Below are 27,110 nucleotides of genomic sequence, written 5' to 3'. Positions count from 1 at the left end.
AGCCTCCACTGACAGACGGGTGGTGGCTGTGCGTGAAGTACATTGGCCAGGAATTGAGCCCAGGTCTCCTGTATGGAAGGGGAGAAATCTACTACTGAGCCAGTGTGTACCGGTTAATACAGGACCCATCCCAGGCCTGTCATGGGGGGTCCCCTTCCGTGGCCCCAAGTTCTATCGGCCCTTCCAGAAAATTCCCTGTAGTGCTCAGGGGATCCTGGGGGTAGAGATGAAGTTGCTCCTGCCTTCTTGGTCCTGGGCTACTATGTGCGTGGTGGGCATTGGGCCTCCTTGCTCAGCATTCCTTCTGGTCCACATCCTACGAGGACCCTATCACTTCTGATCTGGCCTCCTCTTTGGCTTCCCTGAGGGAGTTTATCCGGCCTTACTAATCCTAGCTCTTTAGTGACCCTATCCCAAAGCGGAAGACTGTGGCAAGGTGGGCACATTAGCAGTCATAATACATGTAAAGAAGTTAGTGCAGAGCTTTGTAACGGTAAGTGATTAACAAACATTAGGAAAGGGTAGAGGAAAGGGTGGGGGTATCATGTTCTTCGGTGACTGGTTGGGAGCTGCCAGGAGCCAGAGGCCTGTGCCTATGGTTGGCTTATCTCTGGATGAACTGTCCTATGGGAGTCAGAGGAGCCCTGGTGGCACAGTGGTTAAGCACTAGGCTGCCAAACAAAAGGTTGATGGTTCAAACCCTCCAGCCGCTCCAAAGAAAAAAGATTTGACAGTCTGCTTCCCTAAAGACTACAGCCTTGGAAACCCTATGGGGCAGCTCTGCTCTGTCCTATAGGGTTGCTATGAGTTGAAATCGACTCAACGGCAATTAGTTTATAGGTTTATGGGACTCAGCAGTTGGCAGGGAGTGGTGAAGAGGATGGTGGGAGATGGCTAAGGGGAATAGTTATATGACCTCACTAAAGACCCGACTAATGTAAACTGTGCTGTCCCAGCAAGAAACCCTGTCATCTCTCCCCCTACGGTGTGGAGGCACCTTAGATTTTCCTGGTGAATAAGTGTGCGCTTCCCTGAGGCTCTTTGCCCAAAGAGATGCTTAGGAGATGGCCTTGCCTAAGAGCTTCCTGAAGTCAGGGGCTGTGTCCTGTTCACATCATCAGTTTGGTTCACACTAGTTTGGTTCACAGCAGTGCCTGGCCTTCTGTACATACTTGTATGTACTCTGTGCATGCTTGATATATGCTTGTTAAAGGACTGAGTGGATGAATGATCATGTGGCTGGCCTGACTCCCCACCCTCCTTGATCGCTGGATACCTCTTGGTGTCTTTGCTGGCTTTTCCTTATCTACCCAACATCTAAATGTTGGGCTCCTTCTGGACTTGCCCCAGGTTGCCTAAATTCCCCATCCTAAAATGGGTGTCAGCGGGAGCCAAGTCAAGCATTAATTACCACCATTTAGCAACCGAAAGATTGACAGTTCAAGTCCACTCAGGGGCCCCTTGGAAGAAAGGTCTGGTGATCTATTTCTGAAAAAACAAAACAAAACAAAAAACAGTCACTGAAAACCCTGTGGAGCACAATTCTGCTCTGACACACGTGGGTCACCGTGAGTTAGAATTGAAATGATGGCAACTGGTTTGGTTTTTTTATTGAGTACCGGTAGGCACTGTGATAACTAACATGCAATAATAGCAATAATAATGGCCAGTGCTTTCTCTGTGCCAGGGGCTGCACTAAATTCTGCTTCAGCCCTCTAAGGTGGGTATGATGTACTCCCTCCTGTGTTCCTGGCTGCTGACTTCTCCACTACTCAACAACGAAATGTGGTTTCCCAGGACTTAGCCCAGGGTCCCCTTCTTTTCTTTCTCTCTGTGGCACTCCTGGAATGATTTAATGCATTCCCATGGATGTGAACATTGTGCCTATAAAGATGACGCTCCCCCCCCCCCGCCAAAAAAAACCTGTTATCATGGAGTTGATTCCAACTCATAGCAACTCTATAGGACAGAGCAGAACTGCTGTATTGGGTTTCCAAGGAGCGCCTGGTGGATTTGAATTGCCGACCTTGCAGTTAGCAGCTGAACTCTTAACCACTATGCCACCAGAGTTTCCAATGATGACGCCCAGGTTTATACATATCTCCTGCCGGACCTCTCCTCAGACATGTGTCCTGCTGACTCCTCCACATCTAGACTTGATTCCTCACAGACTTCCCCACCCCAACTTGTCCAAAACAAGACTTGTGATTTCCCTCCCTTTAAGCCACCTCCCCTGCCCCAGTCTTCCCATCCTATTAAATGGCATCACTATCTAAGCCAACTCCCCTGCCCCAGTCTTCCCATCCTATTAAATGGCATCACTATCTAAGCCAACTCCCCTGCCCCAGTCTTCCCATCCTATTAAAAGGCATCACTATCTACCTGATTGCCTAGCCAGACACCCAGGGGCCACCCAGTACACCAGCCTCTTGCTCAGGCTTTATATCCAACCCATCACCACACCGTGCTGGTTTTACTTCCGAAATCTCTGGTGAACCTGTCTGCATCTCTCTGTTCTCCTTGCTACCTCTGTAGCCCAAGACACCATCTCAGCTCTTCTGGGCAACTGTACAGCCTGTTGACGGCTCTTCCTTTGCCATCCTCGCCTTCTGGATCTTTCTCCATAAATTAGATCAGAGTGCATCTCTGCTTCAAACCGCTCTGCTTCGGTGTGTCAGGCCCCGTCTTTTTCTCCAGCCTTGTCTCTCAGCACTCTCCCGCTTGCTCCCCGAGTCCAGCCTCAGTTCCGGGAATGTGCTGCCACGGGGCTGTTGCCCTTGCTCTCTCTCTGTCTGTGCTTGCTTTCCCTCATCTCCTAATGTAGCTGTCTCCTGTCATCTTCCCAGGCTCCATTTCAAGCTCCCTTCCTCTTAGAGCTACTCCTAACCACTCTGTGTAGAGCTGCCCGTAGCAGCCTTGTTATCCTGGGTCTTAGCCCCCAGCTTGTTTTCTCCATAACTCATATTCCAATTTCTATTGTTTTCTTAATTTATTTGTACTTGTTTTTTGGCTGTCTTTCTGACTGAACTGAAAGCTTTGTGAAGAAAAGAACAGTGCCTGTTTTGTTTACCATCCTAAGGAAAAAAAAAAACCCAAAACACAAACCTGTTGCCCTTGAGTCAATTCTGACTCATGGCAACCTCATGTGTTACAGTGTAGAACTATCGCATGTGGTTTTCTTGGCTGTAATCTTTACAAAAGCAGATTGCCAGGCCTTTCTTCTGTGGCATTGCTGGGCGGATTTGAACTGCCAAACTGTAGGTTTGTAGATGAGTGCACCCAGGGACCTATTTACCATCCTAACCAAAACAAACCAATTCTAACTCATAGCTACCCTATAAGACAGAGTAGAACTGCCCCATAGAATTTCCAAGGAGTGGCTGGTAGATTCGAACTGCAGACCTTTTGGTTAGCAGCCAAACTCTTAACAACTGTGCTACCAGGGCTCTTTTTACCATCCAGGCAATTATAAACATAGAATGCACGGCCATTTTCTAGGTAAGGACACTGAAGCTCACAGTGGTTAAGAAGCTTGCCAAGATCCCAAGGTTAGAACTCAAATGCAGTTTCCAACCGCAAGACCACACTCTTCTCCAGGCTCCTCCCCTGGCCTTGGCTGAGTTGTAAGAGGGAATGGGTGCCCCTTCCCTTCCTACCCTCCTAGGTCCTGGACATGGAGCTGGTGTTGCTACAGGAGGGATTAGAAGGCTCCGTGTCAGGCACAGAGGTGTCTTCCATGCCCTTGGACCTGCTCCCCTGGCAAGGACTAGTCCCCATGCTGGTCCCTGACGGTGGAGACCCCAAAGCCCTGTCTCCAGAGGCAAAGTGAGAGTAATGAGCACTCAGGGGCAATTTCTAAGTTTGTGTCCCCATACCCCATTGAGGTGTGTGTGTATATGTGTGTGATTCGCCAGCTGGCCTTGCCTGGCTCCCCCTTGGACATTTGGACTTGTGCCTGGGGACAAGTGCCCGCCTCTAGCCTCCCCTCTCTACGCCTCTGCCTGACTCCTCCCAGACAAGGCCCTCAAGCCTGTGGTGATGGACAGGCAACTCTTCTGCTTTGGGGCAAGAGCTGGAGACAAACCCAGGTCTTCTTCCTCATGCCTGCTGGAGCCGGTGGGACTTGGGGCTGCTCTCTGCCCCAGCCCCTGGCCCCCAGCTGGCCCAGGGTTGCAGCATTTGTTAATACAATTAGCAGGGCGGTCCATGCTGAGGGGCTGGGGGCCAAGGTCTGACTCACACCTCCCCTTCCTCCCCTCCCGCCGCCAAACGGTAGAGGCCCACTTGGCCTGCCAGACGGCGTCTGCAGAGAGTGCGCAAGAGGCCAAGAACGGCATCTTTCTCTCATTAGAGGCTTTTATGTGAACACAACTGCTATTTTGGAGCTGGGCGCTTGGCCGGGCCCCTGAGCCGTCGTGCTGTTTCCAGCCGACCCGAACTGCGGCCCGCACAGCTGTGGTGGGAGCTGGGCAAGTTCCCGAGGATCTGACTTCCCCACAGCCTGGGGTCTCAACACCCAAAGTCGGGGCCTGGGGGACACAGGCCCTGGGACTAGCTTGAGCATGGAGAGGATGAGTCCCGGAGGGATTCTGAGAGGGCGTATGGGCCTCAGGAGATCCCCGACAGGGTCCCCTTCCTGTGGAAACCAAAGGTCAAGGCTGTGGAGAAACAGCTCACCCACCAGTGAACTTCCCCTCCCCCCTTCCCCTGGGAGTGAATTCTAGGGATCCAGTGGGGGCCCCAAGTGGGGGTTTAAGGTGGAGTGCCCAGGCAAGGGCTGAGGTAAATATCATGACTACGTAGAAAACTGTTTACCAGCAAAGGCTTCTGGGTATGGAAGGGGATAGGGCCCCATCCTGAGGGAGGGATCAGGTAGGTCAGTGGATAAGTTCTTAGTTCTCCACTGACACACATTTTAAGAAAGATGAAGGTTTAACTGGGGAGCAGCTGAGCTTCTGGTTTGGGGCCCAGAGTCTAGTCTGGAGCTGAGGTTCATCTCCCAGACAAGAGGGTATGGTGCTGGAAGCCTCGGAGGAGGGAAGAGGCTTATGGGGCCCACCCTGAAGTCAGTGCCTCATCTCATGTGTCATATATGGCGGGAGAAGGTGCTCTGGGGCCCAGGTGAGGAAGCCAATGACAAATGCCCTGCCTGGGGCATGGGGAGGGACAGCGAGGGGACTGACTGTATTTAACATTTGGAAAGCAGCCCCCACCCCTGTACCACACTCATCAGTTTACTGCCCCCGTTGTCCATCTCTCTAACTAGTGTCAATGTTGCCTTTCCCTGGGAAAAGCATAGAGGCTGAGAAATTCAGAAGCCACCTTGCCTCTGCTGCTGGGAGTATGGTGTTTTTAAAAAGCTTTGAAGCGCCATCCAATAGAACTTTCTATAATGATGAAAAGCTCCATATCTGTGCTGTCCAATATAGTAGTCACATGCAGCTGGTGAGCACTTGAAACGTGGCTAGTGTGACTCAGGAGCTGATTTTTAAATTTTATTTCCTTGTAATCAATTTGAGTTTAAATAGCCACATTCGTCTCATGGCTGCTGTACTGGACAGTGCAGCTTTAGAGAGTACAAAGTGCTTCCACATCCATGATCTGTTGAGACTCAATAGCCTTCTGAGGCAGGAATTATCAACCCCATTTTATAGATGAGTCAACAGAGGCATCTCAGCGAGATGAGATGTGCCCAAGGTCACAAAGCTGGGGTGTGGCTGAGCTGGGGTCAAACCAAATCCTTCTGAGCCCCAGCCCCATGTTCTTTCTGCTACACCACGTAGATAATCTCCAGAGACTCTGAGTGGAGGGTCGGAGCAGCCTCCATGGTAGGAACCATTCCCAGAATCTAACTCCTCAGCCTGCCCATTCCAAGTTTGGTCTCGTCTCGAAGGTAGGGGCTTTGTGTGGGAAATCTGAGCAAACTTCTGATCGGCTGCTTTGGAGAAGAGTGAAGGTAGAAGGAGATGAGACAGGGAGGCGGGGCCTGGGGGTTTGATGCCTCATATCTCTTGCTTTTAAAGGAATTTTGGGAGTTTTCTTTTTATCTCCCCCCCACCACCTTTTGACATTCTTCTAGCTCCACAGGGCTGACCTTCCAAAGCTGAAACCTGCCACATGCCCAGTCCTCAGTGAGGAGGAGAGTGCCTAGGAAGTGTGGACCCGACAGGGATCAAGAAGAGCACAAATTGTGAATGGCTAAAGACTGGTGAGGAGCCCTGGTGGCACAATGGTTAAGAGCCATGGCTGCTAACCAAAAGGTCAGTAGTTCTAATCTACTGGCTGCTCCTTGGTAACCCTATGGGGCAGCTCTGCTCTGTCCTATAGAGTCACTATGAGCCGGAATCGACTCGACAGCAACAGGTTTGCTTACAGGAGTGGAAAGAGAAGAGTTTATATTCTGTTCCCATAATGCAGACAGCCAGTCTCACCCCAGAACAAAACACTTAAACACTTTCCAGAGGAAGTCAGATAGTTACTTGTGTCTTGCCGAGACTTGTGAAAACAACATGAGAGAGGATACAAGTGAAAAAGACATCACGTGGAAAGCTGTTGAGGGCTGATCCAAACCCTCCAAAAACATGAGACTTGTTGAAGGACCTGCCCCAGCAGATCAGGCCTCTGTGAGAAGTTTCCTAACACTTGATCCAAAAGGGTTATCTTCCCGAGCAGGATTTTCTGCCAACAAATCTGGCTGGTTTGGAAGCTGATGTCTTGTAGAACTTTTATTTACCGTGATTTTATATACATCTACAAGGTGCCGTTTTAATAGCTTCCCCCCTAATCACCCATTCTCTATGAGCTGTTGATGTACCAACCAAAGTTTGCCAACTATGGACCTCATTGAGCACCTAATTCCCTGCTTAGCAAGGGGTTTCCCTGGTTGTTTGAGAACATGCTACTGGGCAGAGCTTCCACCAGGGACTTGTCTTGTTCATCTTTGTGCCCCTGGCACCCAATCTAACCAAGAGACAGTGCTCTTTGAATGCTTGTAGAGTGTATTAGCAAACAAGATAGGCTTGCCTACGGGAGCTTGGTTTAGGATCTTGAGTTTCTATACATGAGTTGCTGTCAAGTTGACTCTGACTCATGGTGACGCCATGTGTGTCAGAGTATAACCGTCCTCCATGGGTTTTTTTGTTTTTTTTTTTAACTAACTTTTATTGAGCTTCAAGTGAACGTTTACAAATCAAGTCAGACTGTCAAATATAAGTTTATATACACCTTACTCCGTTCTCCCACTTGCTCTCCCCCTAATGAGTCAGCCCTTCCAGTCTCTCCTTTCGTGACAATTTCGCCAGCTTCCAACTCTCTGTATCCTCCCATCCCCCCTCCAGACAGGAGATGCCAACACAGTCTCAAGTGTCCACCTGATATAATTAGCTCACTCTTTATCAGCATCTTTCTCCTACCCACTGTCCAGTCCCTTTCATGTCTGATGACTTGTCTTCGGGGATGGTTCCTGTCCTGTGCCAACAGAAGGTTTGGGGACCATGACCGCCGGGATTCCTCTAGTCTCAGTCAGAACATTAAGTATGGTCTTTTTGTGAGAATTTGGGGTCTGCATCCCACTGATCTCCTGCTCCTCAGGGGTTCTCTGATGTGCTCCCTGCCAGGGCAGTCATCGATTGTGGCCGGGCACCATCCAGCTCTTCTGGTCTCAGGATGATGTAAGTCTCTAGTTCATGTGGCCCTTTCTGTCTCTTGGGCTCTTAGTTATCGTGTGACCTTGGTGTTCTTCATTCTCCTTTGATCCAGGTGGGTTGAGACCAATTGATGCATCTTAGATGGCCGCTTGTTGGCATTTAAGACCTCCATGGGGTTTTTAATGGATGATTTTTCAGAAGTAGATACCCAGGACTTTCTTCCAGAGTGCTTCTGGATGGACTTGAACCTCCAACCTTTTGGTTAGCAGACAAGAACATTAACCCTTTGCCTTGGTTTCTATAGAGTGAAAGGTCTTACTATTAAAGTCAAGGATGGGCCATCCCTGGAGCTCCAGAGAGGAAGAATCAAAGCTAGACTCTTTCCAAGGGCCATCTTAAGGGCAAGGACCACCCACTCAGATGTGGAAGTGAGTCCACAAGAGGCCCCGCATGCTCTGTTCTTTCACCCTCGCCAGGCTTTGGGTCTCTGCTGGCAGGGAAGTCTAGGTCCCAGGTACTAGGAGTGGTGCAGCACTCACAGTCCACTTGGGAAATGACTCAGGACTTCCCTTTCTACTTCCTCCATCCAAAAAACCAGGGCCAAGGCCCATTCTGGACACATCTTCATCCCCCTGTGCTTGCTGGCTGTGGTTTGGCTGCAGTGTTTTTGGTGGTGGTGGTGACAGGCTGGCAGGTGGTCAGATAGGGGCTAAGTCAGCTTGGGCAGATGGAGTGCTGGCTAGGTGATGGGCCAGAATCCTGCAGAGGTTGCAGTTTACATTTGGGGAAGTGCCCCGGGTTACAACCCTCTGACATGTTTTGCTATGCCAGAGGCCCTGAGGCCTGCCAGAAAGGGATCTGGACCCCTGAGGAAGGTGCTTTGGCCCTAGGATCCAGCAGTGGGCTGCTTTGAGATCCTGGAGTGAGATCCGATATTTCCCTAATCTCCCCACTCCCCACCCCTGGTTAGGTAGGCTAGCTCTCGGTGCCCTCGTTGGGCTTGATCCCAACCTACTCACCCTTTGGGGCTCTGATCAGCATCACTTCCTCCCCACTTTCTCTGGATCTCCCTACTCCCTACCTTAGCCTGGGTGACCCAGCACTAACCATACCACCTGTGTGTCCTGGCTTCCATGCCACACAGGTAAGCTAGTGGATGACTTAAAGTCAACAGATCCATTTTGTTTCATCATTAGCTCCAGGCTGAGGCTCAGAGATGGTGGGGAGTAAGAACCACACCAGCCCTGTCTTGGCCCATACCCTGTGGAGCTGGCGGGGTGGAAAGAGCCTGGGCTGGATTCAAATCCTAGTTCCACCATTGATTAGCTGGATGACCTCAAGCAACTCTCTTCAACCGTCTGAGCTTCAAAGGCATTATTTGTAAAATGGGAATCACAGCTGCCCCTGTTGCATAGGATTGCTGAAAGGATGAGATAGTGTATGCAAATGTAGTGCCTGGCATATTGTAAGTGCCCAATAGACAGTTGCTGCCATAACAGTAATAATAATTTAATTATTGTTGGCATCGTGCTAGGTGCTAAGGGTACAAAGAGTTATGGAGGACAATCATAACACTTCAAGGGGCTGATCATGTTAGTTGGGAACTGAAACACATACATAAAAAGCCTATGCCACTTCACACCTAATAGGATGGCTCTTATAAAACAAACAAAAAACAATGGAAAATAACAAGTGTTGGTGAGAATGTGGAGAAATTGGAGCCCTTGTCCATTGTTGGTGGGAATGTAAAACGGTGCAGCCATTGTGGAAAATAGTTTGGCAGTTTCTCAAAAAGTTAAACACAGGACTATCATATGACCAAACAATTCCACTCCTGGTTACATACCCCAAAGAACTGAAAGCAGGGACTCAAATAGACACGTATATACCAATGTTCATTGTAGCACTATTCATAAAAGCCAAAAGGTGGAAAAAACCCAAGTGTCTATCAACAGATGAATAGATAAATAAAATATGATATATACATACAATGGAATATCATTCAGCCATCAAGAGAAACAAAGTTCTGATACATGTTACAACATGGATGAACCTTGAAAACATACTGAGTGAAATAAGTCAGACACAAAAGGTCACATATTGCATGATCCTAACCCGTTGCTGTAAAGTTGATTTCAGTTCACAGCGAATCTATAGGACACAGTAGAACCGCCCCATAGGGTCTCCTAGGAGGACTGGTAGATTTGAACTGCTGACCTTTTGCTTAGCAGCAGTCCAACTGGCCACAGGCAAATGCATGGAGACAGAAAGTAGATTAGTGGTTACCAGGGGCCAAAAGGAGTGGGGAGTGGGCAGTTATTGCTTAGTGTAGAGAGCTTCTGTTTGGGGTGATGAAAAAGTTTTGGAAATAGTGGCAATGGTTGCAAGACAAAAAGCCCGAGCACTAAAGGTGGCACGGAGGCAAGCCCAGTGAGCGGTGTTCGCGGGAGGTGCTGTTCCTACTTGTTCAGAGGAGGGAGCAGTCCCTGAGAGGTGGGTCGCCAGAAGTGGGGAGGTGGGCTTTAGGTAAATGGAGAGAAACAGGGACAGGGTTCCAGGAGGGCACACAGCACAGGGAAAGGGAGGCAGAAGTTCTCTTGAACCAGAGCCAGCAGGCCAGTTTGTCTGGAACAGGTTCCCTTAGAGGCATTGTTAGGGATGGTTCAGACTGGACAGAGCCTTCAGTGCTAGTCTGTGGAGTTGAATCCTGAAGGCACTGAGGAGCCATTGAAGATTCTCAAGAGGTGACATGGGCCAAGTGAAATTTTGGAGAGATTTATCCAGGCTAGCCCCTAAGTTTGGATTCTAGGCCTGTTCTCAGAAAGAAGAGTTCAGCTCATGGAATCACAGACACTTGGTCCGGGTAGCAGTGACTGGTGGTTTCAAAACTGCACCCAGAATAAAACCCAAACTCCCTACTGAGGAGGACAGGGGTCTGCCTAGTCTACGTCCCTCCTGACCTTGGGTTACCCTCCCCCTCTGTCACCAGACCTCAGCCTCCCTGAACATCTTGAACATGCCAAGTTCCTTCTAGCCTCCAGAGCTTTGCACCCACCTATCCCTCTGCCTGGAAGACCTCATATTTTCCTGTCAGCCTACTTTCTCCACCCACATCTCACCCTTCAGAGGGGCCTGCCCTGACCACCCCAACGGTCTTCGTTATCTAGTGCTGCTGTAACAGAAATGCCACAAGTGGATGGCTTCAGTAAAGAAGAATTTATTCTCTCATAGTCTAATAGGCTGTAAGTCCAAATTCAGGTCGTCATCTCCAGGGGAAAGCTTTGTCTCTCTGTTAGCTCTGGAGGAAGGTCCTTGTCATCAATCTTCCCCTGGTGGAGGAGCTTCTCAGGCGGAGGGACCCCAGATCCCAAGGACATACTCTGCTCCCAATGTTGCTTTCTTGGTAGTATGAGGTCCCCATGTCTCTCTGCTCGCTTTTCTCTTTTACATCCCAAAAGAGATTGGCCTAAGACACAATCTAATCTTGTAGTTCTCATCAACATAACTGCTGCTAACCCATCTCATTTACATCATAGTGATAGGCTTTACAACACATAGGAAAATCACATCAGATGACACAATGGTGGACAATCACACAATACTGGGAGTCATGGCCTAGCCAAATTGATACACGTGTTTTTGGGGGACACAATTCAATCCATGACACTAATTAAAGGGCCAGCCTCAGGCACAGACCACTGCACCACCCTGCCTAATTGTCTTCGCAGCTCTCGATATTGCCTGAAAGTACATTATGCTGTTTGTTTTCTTATTTCGTGTCGCTCTTCCCCTCTTGACAGTAAGCTCCATGTAGGGCAAGGACTTTTTCCCCAATGCCTTGCACACAGTAGGGCTCCACAAATATTTGTTGAATGAATGAGGCACAGCTAGATGAGACATTTGGGTTTAGAGGGTCCAGTAAGAGCCAGACCACACTCTCCTTGGGTCATACATGTTGCCAGGTGAGGTCTTGGGGAGGGGTAAGAGTGCCACACCCCAACATGTACCTCTGCAAGTCACTCTACCTTGGCCATTGGTCACCGGATGTGGCCACGGACTTCGCAAAATGATGGAGAACAGTGAGGAGAAAAGCCACAGTCTGAGTGGCTGGGTGGTAGCTACTGAAGAGTGGCGGTTTGGAGGAAGGGGCCAAGTTTCCGCCACACCTTGCCCCTAGACTGGGCCCAGGACACCCCAGTCAGGGGTTCCACCCCTTGCTAAGGGGGCTGGGAGATTGAGAGCAGATGCTCTCTCTGGCTTAGTTCAGAAGAGGAGGGACTCTGTCATGATCAAGATGCCTTCAAGAGACCCTTGGAGTTCCCCCAGCCCCCTCAGCCCACCCTCACGTGATTCATGAGGAAACTGAGACTCAATAAGTTCAAGTGGAGTACACAAGACCACACAACTCATGAGTGAAAGAAAAAAACCCAACAACACAAATCCCCTGACTTTTAGGCCAATGGTGAGCTTTTTTCCCATAAAATAGACTGCTTTCCTTCCTTCCTTCCTTCCTTCCTTCCTTCCTTCCTTCCTTCCTTCCTTCCTTCCTTCCTTCCTTCCTTCCTTCCTTCCTTCCTCTCCTTCCTTCCTTCCTTCCTTCCTTCCTTCCTTCCTTCCTTCCTTCCTTCCTCTCCTTCCTTCCTTCCTTCCTCCCCTTCCTTCTTTCCTTCCTTCCTTCCTTCCTTCCTTCCTTCCTTCCTTCCTTCCTTCCTTCCTTCCTCCCCTTCCTTCCTCCCCTTCCTTCCTTCCTTCCTTCCTTCCTTCCTTCCTTCCTTCCTTCCTTCCTTCCTCTCCTCTCCTCTCCTCTCCTCTCCTCTCCTCTCCTCTCCTCTCCTCTCCTCTCCTCTCCTCTCCTCTCCTCTCCTCTCCTCTCCTCTCCTCTCCTCTCCTCTCCTCTCCTCTCCTCTCCTCTCCTCTCCTCTCCTCTCCTCTCCTCTCCTCTCCTCTCCTCTCCTCTCCTCTCCTCTCCTCTCCTCTCCTCTCCCTCCCTCCCTCCCTCCCTTCCTTCCTTCCTTCCTTCCTCTCCTTCCTCTCCTTCCTTCCTCTCCTTCCTTCCTTCCTTCCTTCCTTCCTTCCTCCCTCCCTCCCTCCCTCCCTTCCTTCCTTCCTTCCCTCCTTCCCTTAATTCACTCAATCAGTATTTATCAAGGGTGTACTGTATAAGAGTCTCTCTTCTAAGTTCTGGAGCTATAAGTTCTGGAGCTATAGGAGGGAACAAAACAAAGCGCCTTGCCTCATGGAGCTTGCAGTGTAGTAGGAAAGACAGACAACAAAATGTGAACATTTAAGTGTATACTGTAGTATAATGTCATGCAGGGAACTTCCCTCTCAGGGTGTCTGCCTCAGGTGGTGGTGTGAGCCCACTTCACAACCCTGGTCATTTAGTCTTGGATTGGTTGTCCAAAGATCAAAGGTGAACCTCATCCTGGTGGCTTGTGGATGGAGGAGAGAGAGAAATGGGCCAAGGAGCCTTGTGAGGCCAGGAGTTTGACTTCCTGCTTGAGTAGGGAGGCCAAGCATCACTCTGTCCTCTCCCTTGAGCAGGAGGACCCTACTGACAAGAGCGAGTCAGGGCAGCCTGTGCCCTCAGGCCCCCTAGCCCCTGTTGTCACCCCTCTCCCTGTCTCCTCAGCTGTGTGCCAGCCGCCATGCCAGAACAGGGGCTTCTGCAGCCGGCCCCAGCTCTGCATCTGCCGCTCAGGCTTCCGTGGAGCCCGCTGTGAGGAGGTCATTCCGGAGGAGGAATTTGACCCCCAGAACTCCAGGCCAGCACCCCGTCGCTCAGCCGAGGGTTCCCCCAACCTGCGCAGGAGCAATGCGGCCAGAGAAGACACCATGGCCAGAACACGGCCACCGGCACCACAGCCACCACTGCCTGGGTAAGTCCTGTCTTTGGTGGGGTCTCCAGGTCCTGGGTCTCAGTCTCTCTCTAGAGGAGGTCCTTTCTTAGGGCCATAAATCCCTTTGGCATTTGGTGAAGACCTTGGTGGAGAGGGCTGGAAATGCCCTTCCTTCCCTCCCCTCCACCCTCTCACCCCCGTCCCTGCCAGAGGTGTGAGCAGGAGTGCAGGTATTGGGGTTGGCACAGGCTTTGCCAGGCTGGAGTGGAGTGGAGTCTTTACCCTCGAGTGCCTGGGAAAAGGCTGAGGAGAATGTGTTTGGGGTCACAATCTCTTGTTTCGAATTTTGGCTTTCTATTTCCTAGGTTGATGAGTTGATTGGAACTCATAACGAACCTACGGGACAGAGTGGAACTGCCCCTATAGGGTTTCTAAGGAGCGGCCTGTAGATTTGAACTGCCAACCTTTTGGTTAGAAGCTGGGCTCTTTACCACTCTGCCACCAGGGCTCCTTCTTTTTTTTTTTGGTTTTAGGTTGACGACCTTGGGCAAGTTTCCAAAACTGTGCCTCCAGTTCCTCATCAGTAAGCGGGGGGCAATGCTAATATCTACCTCATGGGATTGTTTTAACGATCAAATTAGTTCATATAAGGAGGATGCTTAGAACAGTGTCTGGCACGTAGTAAGCTCTTTATAAATGTAACTTTTTCTCCTCTGAGTTGGGTCTCTGTGATGGGGGAAGGGTCCTCCTGCCAGACAAAGACCCTATAGTTCACCTGCTGCAACCTCTGTCCTTGGAGAGGAAGAGAAGGAGCATGTGTGGGTGTGGGCAGGAGGTGGGGGGTGGAGAGTAAAAGCGGGTGAGGGGAGTGTTTACTGGCAAGATTCCCTGGCCTCTGGGCAGCCAATCTGGCTAGACTTTTTCTACTCAGGACAGGAAATCTGAATTTTGTAAACTGGTCCATTTCTAGGGGCTGTGTTTTCCTTTTGGTTTTTCAGTTTGGTTTTTCCATTCGTTTCCTACTTAGGAAGTTCTGAAATATTGCAACCTTGCTTACTGAACCAAGGGAAAAAGGATGTATCCTCAAAGGCCAGGAGAACCAAGGGGAGAAATCTGACCTTGAGATCAGGTCCCCAGCGGGTAAGCTCAGGAGAGATTGGCTGAGTTGAAGGAAAAGGAGGATGAGGTTGCCGAGCTCCTCTGAAAGGGGGTGAGGCCAGGCTGACCAGGGTGTTGGTAGGGTGGGGTTCCAGGACCCTGAGCACCCAAGAAGGTTGCCGAGGGCAGCCGGAAGCAGGAAAAGGTGAAGGATGGACTGAGGTCAAGGCCTAGGGAACTCCAAGATCAAAACTGGAAGAGCCAACCCCTGTGGCCAAGGCCTGGGGTAGAAACAAGGGACAGAACCAAGGGGCCTGGTGAACAACACAGAGGGCAGGGCTGTGAACAGGTGGGCAGGGCCTGAGCCTTGTTCTGATGGTCCCAGCTTCGTGTCTGAGGTGGATCTGTCTGGAGTGAAGGCACTTGGAAGAGCAGCAAGGGGTGGGGTGGGAGCAGGGTCCTTCCAGCTGGGCTTTCCCCTACAAGCTCTCTTTTGGTTTGTGATCTACCTTCATTTTATGATGGATTGATCCACAGGGCGTGTATATGTGCATGCTGGGGAGCAGTTGCTTGTTAAGTCACTCTGCCCCTTACACCCTTGAATCAGACAGTCCCACCTCCTCTAAAAAGCCCTCCCTGATCCGGTTATCCCTCTTATCTGACTCCTGCAGCAGTTGCTGCCTGCAGCACACACTTGGCGCTCATCTGTATGGATCTGTGTCCTGCATCTGCATTTAGACTCTGGGTGGCCCGTGCCCTTGGAGGTGGGACTACGTCTTGTACTCTGGTTTTCCCCCACTGCTCCTGCCACAGTACCTGCCTAGCTTACAGAAAGTGCTGATATCATATTAGATATCTGATGCTTGGCCTAAACTGAAGACTTAGCCTTCAACCTCAACCCATACCCAGAACCCCATGTGCTGCTCAGAGGGCAGGAGGCGGTGCAGCCCCCTGCCAATTCCTGTGGTACTCCATGCTTCCTTAGTGTGCATTTGCTGGATACCTCCCCCACTGTGTCAGGAGCTCCAAGAGCAGGAACAGTGCCCTTCTTGTTCATTCATTTATCCCTGATACTAACACTGTGCCTGGCACATAGTTGGTGCTCAGTCAACAAACGTCGAATGAATAAATGAATGGGCCTAGATGCTGGGGAAAGAAGGAGGCTGCGAGGGAAGGAGGATGGAGCGAAATGGAGTTGAGCCTTCAAATCTCCAGGGAAGGTTTCATGTGGTGCAGAGGCGAAGGCTCTGCGTGAGGTCTCCAGCCGCGGCAGGTCCATCCACCTCAGTTTCACAGGCTGCCTGGCCAGCGCCTACTGTGATATTCTTAATGAGCTGCAACCTCCAGGCCAGCCCAGTCTCCCTCTGCCCTGTGGCCTCAGTGCCATGAAATCTGGAAAAGTTCAAGTGGGCCCCGCTGTCGGCCCAGCTGTGTTTTGCTTTGGGAGGCCAAGTCCCGCTTGCCTGGCGGTGTCAGACATTTCCTGTGCGCTTGGCCAGGTTTCCCAAGCAACTGCTGGCCTCTCTCCTGATAGCAACTTGGAAGGGCCCTTTGTGTCCAGATAGAGGGAGCGACATGACACAGAGGGCATTCATGGGGAGGGGGTAGAGCGTACAGGGAGGGGAGACACCATAGGATTGGTGATGATTAGAGACCAAGAGATTTATGTCTGAAAGGGAGATGAGAAGGACGGGCCAGGAGAGTCCCAGGCAGCAGTCAGAGCCCCTACAGAGAGCCAGACGTGCATTGACATTATTCAGCTGTGGCCTGGGCTGGCTGCTGGGGCCTGGGATGCCCTGTGAGCCCCAGGCCCAGACATCTTCTCCAACGCTGGGCAGAGAGCCTACCCCACCTGGGGAGCAAGAACCAGGCAGCTAGAGAAGGGCCTTGAGAGTTGCGGTAGAAGGGGGAGGTTACAAGAACAGGGGACCAGCAGGCTTTGGGTAATAGTAATTTAGATCAGTGCTCTTCTTACTTCAATGGGCATGTGAATCACCTGAGATCACTCAGGATCTTGTTAACATGAAGCTCCTGATTCAGTAGGTCTGCGGTGAGCAGCTCTAACATGCTCTCAGGTGTTGCCAATGCTGCTGGCCTGCAGACCACACCTAAGTAGTGAGGGTTAGAGACTGGGCTTTGATTCAGGGAATCCTGGGTTCCAATTCTGCATTTACCGCTTACCAGCTATGTGGCATTAAGCAAGTGTCTTAACTTCTCTGAGCCGATGGTCTTCACCTGATAGGACTGTAGGGAGGATTCAATGAGATCAGGGCTTTGAACTGATTTGTTCTGGTTTAGGGAGGATTCAATGAGATCAGGGCTTTGAACTGATTTGTTCTGGTTTGAACTCCTGCCAAGAATTTGCAGTTCTAACAAGTTCTCAGGTGATGCTAGTGCTGCTGGTTAGGGACCAATTCTGAGAACCACTAGCTGAGCAGTGGTTCTCAAAATTTATTGTACTTAAGAATCACCTGAGGATCTTGTGAAACTGTAGACTCTGATTCAGTATATCTGGGATGGAAATGCAAATTCTCAGCAGGGTTTCCAACCAGAATGAACTGGTTCGAAGCCCTGGACAAGATCATGTGAGTAGAGCTCTTAGTATGGGGCTTAACTGGAGCTGCCATCAGTGAGCTTGCTCCCTTTGGCATGAGGACCTGGGCAGATAGGAGGTAGTGGGAGGCCAAGAACAGACAGAGAAAACCGGTTGGTGGGGGGAGAGATGGGATGTATGTATGTGTAGAGGGGTACAGACCTACTCTGGGGAGAAGTCGGAGTCCCAGACCTGGTCTCGGGGAAGAGCGACTAGCACATTCTGCACTGGTAGTGGCTTTGGCTGGCTTGCGGGTATGGTTATTCCACCAGGACCGTTCTCACCAGCCCTTCTTCAGGGAAGTCAGTGGGAGGGACCTCCACTGGGCTTGCTCATTAGCCAGACCCAAGGTCCTAGAGCCTGAGCCCTGAAGACATCCTAACCAGGCTTGGACAATACTTGGCAGCAAGGGGCATGGAGGGCGGTGCTGGGCAGGGCAGGTAGGGATGTCAGGGGGGTGTCTGGGAAGCCCCGGGCCCTGTGGTGTTGGTTCTTTGCAGGCTGATCCCCTAAGCTTCAACTGAGCCCACATTCCTTGATTTGTGGCCCCCTTCTATCTTCAAGGAAACCCTGGTGGCATAGTGGTTAAGTGCTATCTATGGCTGCTAACCAAAGGGTCGGCAGTTTGAATCCACCAGGTGCTCCTTGGAAACTCTATGGGGCAGTTCTGCTCTGTCCTATAGGGTCGCTATGAGTTGGAATCGACTCGACGGCACTGGGTTTGGTTTTTTGGTTTTCTATCTTCAAAGCAGGTGGAAGCCTCAGGTTTCTAATCTCTCCTTGGCCTCCCTCCTCTCTGTGTCCATCTCACTGATCCTTGAATGACTGCAGTGTCACATGGCATCCCTCTCTGTCTCCCTGTCTCTATGAATCTCCTCCTCTTTTCTAAGGACATCAGTCATATAGGATTAGGACCCACCCTACTCCAGTATGACCTCGTGTTAACCTATCTAATAATATCTTCGAAGACCCTATTTCCAAACAGGGTCACATTCATGGGTAGAGGGGTTAGGACTTCCAACATATCTTTTTGGGGGACACAATTTAATCCATAGAACTCTTCAGGCCTCTCCTTCTCAACGAGGCTCTCTGTGTTCACCGGATTTAAAATGCATGCACCCGAACATCCCTATCTCCCACCCAGCTATCTTCCTGCCCTACCCAGTGCTGTCCTCCAGACCCCTTGTTGTTCAATATTGTCCAAGGCTGCTTAGGATGTCCCCAAGGCTCATCCTCTAGAACCGCAGGTCTGGCTAAGGAGCAAACCCAATATATAATGTCAGATATATTTGATGTTTTGTTTTCCTTACTCCAGTCAATTGTCAGGCCCAGGAGGACAGAGATTTTCATCTACTTTCTTCACTGAGGTATCTCCAGCACCTCGAACACACCTCAGCCCAGAGTTGGTGATGAATAAATATCTGCTGAATGAATAAGCTTGTTTACTTCTCAAGTTCCCAGTCTATTGATGAGGAAAGCCTCAGAGAGGTGACATCACTTGTCCCCTCTTCCATAGCCTGTGACTCCAGTGCCTGTGCCGTTGGCCACTCTGGTCTTTTGCCTTTGGGGAGAGGGAGGAAGGGCAGGTGGCACTAGTGCACCTCTTGCCAAAAGGCCAATCTCGAGTGGTGAGTACCCGGGATATTGAGCTCACGTGCAGTGAGTACCTGGGTGTGGGCAGTCACCCTGGGAGAGGCTGTGGAACTCTGCCTCAGAGCAGCCCCTACCCAGCCCTGAAGCAAGACCCCAGCCTCATTCACACCCCAGCAAACTTCAGGCCTCATACCTCCCTCCACCCAGGGCCCTCTTGGCACTTCCTGACATGTGACTTTTAACCAATATTGCTGGGAGTGAGCCCACGGTTTGTCTATGCGGTTGGCTTTCCCTGTGGGGGGTATGAGAACTTTGTCCCCAAGTGGGTCACCTTTACAAATCAGGGGGAGCAGAGTGTCTTTCCAGGAGATCACTGAACCAAGAGCCATTGCAGGGGAGACCCAGGTATCCCCTCCTGGGGGTAAAGGGGATGAGGAACACAGCACCCCCTGCCTCACAGAAAGGAGACTTGTGACCTGGAATCAGAAACTAGGTACCATGGGGACAGGGCAGCTGGGAACAGATGCCCAGCATGATGAATCCAGTATGGCAACTTGTAAATTGTATCTCCTTCCCCCAACACCAGCAACCCCAGGCCTGAGGGCTAGGGATGGGAAGAAAATACAGGATGTCTTAGTTTCCTAGTGCTGCTGTAACAAAAATACCACAAGTAGGTGGCTTTACAGAACAGGAATTAATTTTTTCAATTATGGGAGCTAAAAGTCAGATCAGGGTCTCAATGGTATTGATTCTTTCTTTGCTGACAGCCCTGGGCATTCCTTGGTTCTTTGGTGATCCTCACATGGCATCTGTTTTCCCTGCATGTGTGCACATGCCTCTGTGTCTATTCTGTTCTTTTTATAACTCAGAAGTGATTAGGTTTAGGATCCACCCTACACTGGTATGACCTCAACTGACTGACTGATTATATTGCATTGCATCATGGAAGGTAATCGGCTGTACCCAGGACCAACTGATTTAATCACACAGTTAAATCATAACAGCATTAACCGAAATCAATACATATTTTCGGGGGACGCAATTCCACCCATAACACAGGACAAGGCTTCCTTCCTACAGGGCTCCTGTGGACACATCTCCTGATATTATGAACCTAGATTCAGGATTCAAGCTTGACTGACAGAAGAGAGGCCCAAACCCAAATCAAACCCATTGCGGTCAAGTCGATTCCGACTCATAGCTACCCTATAGGACAGGGTAGAATTGCAACATAGAGCTTCCAAGGAGTGGATGGTGGATTTGAACTGGCAACCTTTTGGTTAGCAGCTGAGCGCTTAACCACTGTACCATCAGGGCTTCAGATAGAGGCCCAGTGGTGTCGATATAGGGAGAGTGCAGACTGGTTCCTGGCTCGGGCATGCTGGGGCACCCTGCTCTTGGAAGTCTGGTTGTTGGGTTGTTGGAGGAAGTGATGATGAGAAGGGTGCAGAAGGCAGCTCTGGGTGTGTGCGTGCGTGCGTGCGTGCGTGCGTGCGTGCGTGTGTGTGTGTGGTAAGGACACAGGACTTTCGTGTTAAGGCAGAATTTAAACCCTAGAGCCCTCACAAACTAGTTATGCAAGTTCCTTCATCTCACTGAAACTTGGTTTCTTTGACTCTGAAACGGGGCAATGAATGCCCATCTCATAGGTGGTTGGGAGAAGTAATTGAAATAATGCATGTAAAGCAGTTGGCAGGTTGTCTGACACACAGGATAAACCTCTTATCCTACCTGCTTTGTCCCTGTGCCTATGACGACTTAGCAGGGGACACCACATTTGCCAGGATGGATTTTTCTCCACCCCACTACTTGTGTCTACAGATGGGGAAACTGAAGCAGGATGAAAGTTGGCAGCTGACTGCAGGCTGACAGGTCACAATGGGCCTATCCCAGGCACCTGAGAGATCCTGACTCCAAACCAGCCTAAAGGCTCTCTGAGCCTGGCTGCCCACTTCTCTCCTCCACTCTGGGCTTCAGTATGTCCCATGTGCCTTCTGTTCGCTCCTTTGGGGAACATAACCCCCTATTTGTCTTCCGTCCTCATTCAAGCCCCTTGGATCCAAGACAGTTCTCTACTCCATCTGGGACATGCAGGGACCAACTCATGCTTGGAGGCCTTGGGAAAATCCTTTACCTTCCCCGGGCCTCAGTTGCTTACATTTGTAGATTGGAGGGATAGATTCTGGCCTCTGGCGTGGTCATTTCCTGTCCCTGATGGTGAAAAGTGTTTACTTCTCCCCCTTGCCCATTTCCAAAGTCATGATAAGGACACGTGATGCCTTTTATTAGGGTAGGCCTTAGCTGTCTCTCACAGTGTGGCCTCGAATCCTTCCAGGCAAGGCTGCAATGGGTTTAAGCAGCCTGCATCCTTTGTGCTGTGTCAGCCCCTTCCTCTTGGCCACTGAATATGCTTCCCTGGTGGGTTACTCAACCCCCACAATCCTGAGTGAAACTTTTTGGGGTCTCTGGGTGCTGGGCTTCTTCCCTCCGTTCCTTTTTTTTCTTCTAGCCTTTTAAAAATAATTTTGGTGTTATTACTCTATACCTCAAACTTTCCCTCCTGGGGTTTTCTGGAATTCCTCAACCCTGATAGTTGTTGTTAGCTACTCTCAGGTTGTTCTCCCCACCCCAATTCATGGCAAGCCCATGCACAATGGAACAAAATGTTGCCCAGCCCTGCACCATCTCCATGCACAACAGGATCAGACCACTGTGCTCCATAGGGTTTTCATTGGCTGATTTTCAGAAGTTGCCAGGCCTTTCTTCCTAGTCCATCTTAATTTGGAAGCTCTGCTGAAATCTGTTAAGCATCATAGCAACAAGTAAGCCTCCACTGACAAACCAGTTCTGGCTGTGCTTGGGGTGCACTGGCCAGGAATCAAACCCAGGTCTCCTGCCTGGAAGGTGAGAATACTACCGTTGAGCCACCACTGCTCCAGCCTCAGTCCTTAGGACCTTGAGGAGGCTATTTTGAATATACTTAGAATCAGGAGACCTAATTTTGGTTTCATAGCTCTGCCACTTACTAACTTTGTGATCTTGCGCAGTCGCTTAACTTCACTAAGTGTTAATGTCCCTGTCTGTAAAATGGGAAGGGTGATTCTTAGGTCACTGAGATGGTGTGAGAATTAATTAACTCAGTGTGTGTGAAAGAGTGCCTTGTCAACTCTAATGTGACTTGCAAATGCTTATTATTGTTGTTATTTAGCCGTTCTGACACTGGCCTGGATATTTGCTTGTACCTCGCATGTGTTTGTGGGTCACTTTCTTGAAGAAGTTCCTTAATGAGGCCCTCCTTGACCTCCATATTTAATATTGTAAGCCCCCCATCTGGTTCACTTCTTATTTCCATAGCACTTACCACTTTCCAACATAGCACATCATTTACTTATTTATTATGTTTCTTGCTTATTGTCTGTTTTGCCCCCACTACAGTATGGGCCCTTCAAGGGCAGGGATCTTTCTTTGTTCACTGATCTATCCCAATCTCCTAGAACAGTGCCTGGCATATAGTAAGCACTCAGTAAATAACCACTGAATGAACATCCTGGCCATACATCCCTGTCATAGCCCGGAGCAAAGAACGTTAGGTCCACTACCTTCGGAGCTGACATTCAGCCGTTTTTTGGCATGTCATTGATCAGGAAGGGCCTCTCCCAGCACAGGATCCTGCCCACTCAGAGCCCTTGGCCTTGGGAAGCTGAAGCCAGGTGTATCCAAGAGTGATGCCTCTCTCCAGGAGTGTAGTAAGAGTAGGGCTTAGCGGCAGTGTTGTCACTAGAGTTGGTGTCACCCAGTGAGGTAACTCATGGTGTCATCCTCCCCCTCCTTGCCCATGGACTTCCTACTGTACTAGACCATATAGAATCCAGCCAAGCCCTTAGGGCTCCCAGTGCCACCGCCTCTAGGTGCTCCTGTGCCACAGGCACCATGGTCTCGGCCCAGCAGGCATGCAGCCTGCAAGCTGCCCCAGGCCCCCAGAGCCCATCGGCTGCCTTCTGCTATACCAGCACCTGGCTCAGCTGTGCCATGGTGCTTGCACCTATGCCCATGCCTGGCTGGGGACCCGCCAGCATCTTACACACCGGTGCCCACAGCTTGTACTGCACAAAAATTTATAGGCAGTCATTTTGGTGTCACCCCCTCTGACAGTGTCACCTGGTGCAGTCTGCACCACCCCCCATACCCCCTTAGTGATGCCACTGCTTAGCAGACCCTTTGGAATGCCAGGAGTCTGATGACGGGCTGCAGTAGATGTAAGGGGGCCTCTTTTCAGTTCCTTCCCTCTCTCAGGCCTTGGAAGAGGCCCTATGAGTCCCCTTCCCTGGGCTGTGGGTTTAGAAGAGGGGGGCTTGAGGGGAGCCATCAGAGAGGAATACTGAACTCACAGACCTCCAGCCAGACCAAATGGGAAGGGCTTTATTTTCCTAAGTCTGAAGTCGCAGAAGCCCTGCTGCTGATTTTTGAGGGGAGTTGGTGACGGGGAGAAAGAGCTGTGTCTCAGCCGAGAATTCTTATCACTGCCACCACCCCTGCAGGTTTGCAGAGAGCCCCTCTGCACTCAGCTCCCTGCCAGTTCAGCACATCCCTGCCCCGGTAGAGACTCTTTAGAGTGACCAGTGGGTCTGAAGCACTCCTTTCCAGCCAGAGGGAGGAGCGATGCAGGGGCTGATCTGCAGCTAGACTTTGCAGCCACTGGACACACCAGACACTAGACTCTGTGACAAGTAACTTGAGAGTTGTGCAGTGCACAGCCTGTGCAGCTGCATGTGGCAGCCCTGGGCCTGCTTGTCTCCAGAGGAAGATGTCTGCCATTTCCGCCACAAAACATGTTGTTTCAAGGCAGAGGAAGGAGTCAGTCCTCTCCAGCTGGGTTGGGCTGCTGAGGTCCCTTCTAGATATCTCTGAAAGAAGGGGCAGGCCTCTAGGGCCTTGTAGAGGTTTAACGCGTACCTCCCCAACTCCCACAAATACCTGAGACCTACAGAGCTTAGGGCCTGAGCAGGGCCATGGCTGGCCTGTAGGCTTTCTGTGTGTGAATTAGAAAAAGGCACCACCTCTAGGCTGATGCAGCTTTGACCCTGAGCCTAGGGATCCCGACAGAGGTCATGATGAAGGCAGGGGGCGGCATGCCTCCTCCTGGTATAGCACAGCCTGCAAGCCTCCTCCTTCTGCCAGGCTGCATGTGGCTCTGGGCTAGTGAGTGTATTAGTTTGCTAGGGTTGCTGTAACAAAGTACCACAAAGGAGGTGGCTTTAACAGCACACTCTTATTCTCTCCCAGTTCTGAAGGCTAGTAGTTGGAATTCAGGGTATCAGCAGGGCCATGCTCCCTCTGAAGGCTCTAGGAGAAGATCCTTTCTTATCCCTGGCTTCTGGTGGTCCCAGGAATTCCTTGGCTTGTAGCTGCAGCCTAACTCCAGTGCCATCTTTCCTCTGTCTGTCTCTGTGTACCTTCTCCTCCTTTATAGGACACCAGTCAGGTTGGGTTAAGACCTACCCTATTGCGGTATGACCTCATGTTAACTGAGAACATCTTTAAAGACCCTATTTACAAACAAGGTCAAGTTCACAGATACCAGGAGTTAGGACTTCAACATATCTTTTTTGGAGACACAATTCAATCCATAACATTTTGTCTAGAATTATGGTAACGATCATGAATCTTTTGGTTAGGTCTGGGTAGGACCAGGGTTGCAGTTAGGGTAATATTCTATTTAATTGCAGGGTGTTGGTTAGGGTAAAATTAGAGGTATAACTTCAGTGTGGTATTAGGGTGAGGTTGTGGTTAGGGTTGGATTAGGGTTATGGTTAGGGTTGGGTTAAGGTTATGCTAGAGTAGAATTTAGGACTGTGAGTTTTTTCAAGTGTGGTGTGGTTGTTGTTTTAACCTGCCATTTACAAAGCCTTATTGGGTAAGCAGACCCTACTGTGTGAAGCACTTTACAGGCACCATCTAATTTAATTCTGGGAGACAATATGGCCTAGTGGTTAAGAGCATGAGCTATGAGTCAGACAGACCTCAGTTCCATCTAATTCTATTGCTCAGCAGCCATTTCGTATTGTATGAGTTTCTTCACCTCCATGAATCTTGGTGTAAATTGATGATGATGATAATACTGCCCACACAGGACTGTGGTAAAAATAAAATAAGAGAATGTGGACGAAGTGCTGAGTCACATTGTGAAGTGCTCAGTAAAACCAGAGCAAAACCCATTGCCATTGAATTGATTCCAGCTCATAGTGGCCCAATAGAACAGAGTAGAATTGCCTCAAAGGGTTTCCAAGGAGCAGCTGGTGGAGTCAAACTGCTGACCTCCTCTTTAGCAGCCTAGCTCTTAACCACTGTGACACCAGGGCTCCTGAAGTGATCAGTACTTGGTAGCTAATATTTTTCCTAATCTGTATCATTTAGGAGACTGCACCCAGCAGGAAACAGATGGCACACCCAGTGGGGACAGTTTAGTAAAGGGTCTATTTACCAAAGGTTGGAGGAAAACAACAAAAGATGGTAGAGCACCTGTTATGGATTGAATTGTGTTTCCCAAAAACACATGTAAATCCAAACCCCTGTACCTGCGGAATGGAAGAAATGATGATGTAAAAGAAGATTTCAAAGATGGCTCAAGAAAAGAAAGTATTATAACAAAATGTGCAAAGACCTGGAGTTAGAAAACTAAAAGGGAAGAACACACACAACATTTCTCAAACTGAAAGAACCGAAGAAAAAATTCAAGCCTTGAGTTGCAATATTGAAGGATTCTATGGGCCAAAAACTGAACAATGCAGGATGCATCAAAAGAAGAGGGAAGGGATGCACAGTCACTGTACCAAAAAGAATTTATCGACATTCAACCATTTTAGGAGGTAGCATATAATCAAGAACTGATGGTATTAAAGGAAGAAGTCCAAGCTGCCCTGAAGGCATTGGTGAAAAACAAGGCTCCAGGAATTGATGGAATACGAGCTGAAATGTTTCAACAAACAGATGCAACACTGAAAGAACTCACTCGTCTATGTTGAGAAATTTGGAAGACAGCTACTTGGCCCATCAACTGGAAGAGACCCATATACATGCCTATTCCAAAGGAAGGCGATCCAGTGGAATGCAGAAATTATTGAACATTATCTTAGTCATCTAGTGCTGCTATAACAGAAATATCACAAGTGGATGGTTTTAACAAAGAGAAGTTTATTCTCTCACAGTTTATTCTTGGCTCTTTAGTGAGCACCATGTGGCATCTATCTTCCCCCATCTTTGCTTACTTGCTTCTTGCTTAATCTACTCTTTTATATCTCAAAAGAGATTGATTTAAGACACACCCTACATTACTGTATTTTTACAAAAACAATGCTCGCTCCCCCAACACCCAGGTATTTTCAAAAGCACACTGTGCTAATTTTTATGCCAACATATTAAATCTCATTAACATAACAAAGAAAGCCCATTCCCAAATGGGATAAAAACCACAGGTATGTTGTTGTTGTTGTTAGGTGCCTTCCATTCCAACTCATAGTGACCCTACGTACAACAGAACTGAACACTGCCAGGTCCTGTACCTTCCTCGCAATCATCGCTATGTTTGAGCTCATTGCTGCAGCCATTGTGTCAGCCCATCTCGTTGAGAGTCTTCCTCTTTTTCACTGACCCTCTACTTTACCAAGCATGATGTCTGTCATGGGTTAAACGTGTCCCCCCAAAATATCTGTCAACTTAGCTGGGCCATGAGTCCCACTATTGTGTGACTGACTTCCCACCACTTTACATGATTTCCCTACGTGTTGTAAATCCTATCCCTATGATGTAATAAGATGGATTAGTGACAGTTATATTGATGCAGTCTACAAGATTAGGTAGTGTCTTAAGCCAATCTCTTTTGAGATACAAAAAAGAGGAGTGGGCAGAGACATGAGCACCACATACCACCAACAAAGCAGTTCCAGGAGCAGAGTGTGTCCTTTGGACCTGAGGTTCCTGCACTGAGATGCTCCCAGACCAAGGGAAGACTGACGACAAGGACCTTCCTCCAGAGTTGGCAGAGAGAGAAAGCCTTCCCCTGGAGCCGACATCCTAGACTGTGAGAGAATAAATTTCCGTTTGTTAAAGCCACCCACTTGTGGTATTTCTGTTATAGCAGCACTAGATAACTAAGACAGCATCCTGGGGGGTAGCAATGTAGCAAAGCCCTAGGCCTAATGGAGCAAGAGGTCAAGGGTCACTGGAACCCAGAGAATAGCTACAGCCGTAGGAGAGGGCCACCCCAGAGCTGTGGCCCTAGGTCGAGGAACACAGGCACTTTCTACCCGCAGTGGCCCATCCAGAGGTATGGGAGTATCCATA

At 49.7% G+C, this 27,110-nt stretch overlaps 1 protein-coding gene across 2 annotated transcripts in view; it reads left to right on the top strand.

Annotated features, from left to right (window-relative positions):
* The window catches only part of LTBP2 (latent transforming growth factor beta binding protein 2), a 124,205-nt gene that overhangs the window by 22,497 nt on the left and 74,598 nt on the right, over positions 1-27,110 (top strand). For both annotated transcript variants that reach the window (XM_064292746.1, XM_064292745.1), the window contains exon 3: positions 13,279-13,525. In XM_064292746.1, the coding sequence (XP_064148816.1) occupies positions 13,279-13,525 (247 nt within the window). The remainder of the gene's footprint in view (positions 1-13,278; positions 13,526-27,110) is intronic.

Source organism: Loxodonta africana, chromosome 10 (genome assembly GCF_030014295.1).
Source record: "Loxodonta africana isolate mLoxAfr1 chromosome 10, mLoxAfr1.hap2, whole genome shotgun sequence".
Classification (NCBI taxonomy): domain Eukaryota; kingdom Metazoa; phylum Chordata; class Mammalia; order Proboscidea; family Elephantidae; genus Loxodonta; species Loxodonta africana.
This window is presented reverse-complemented; position numbering and strand designations above follow the sequence as displayed.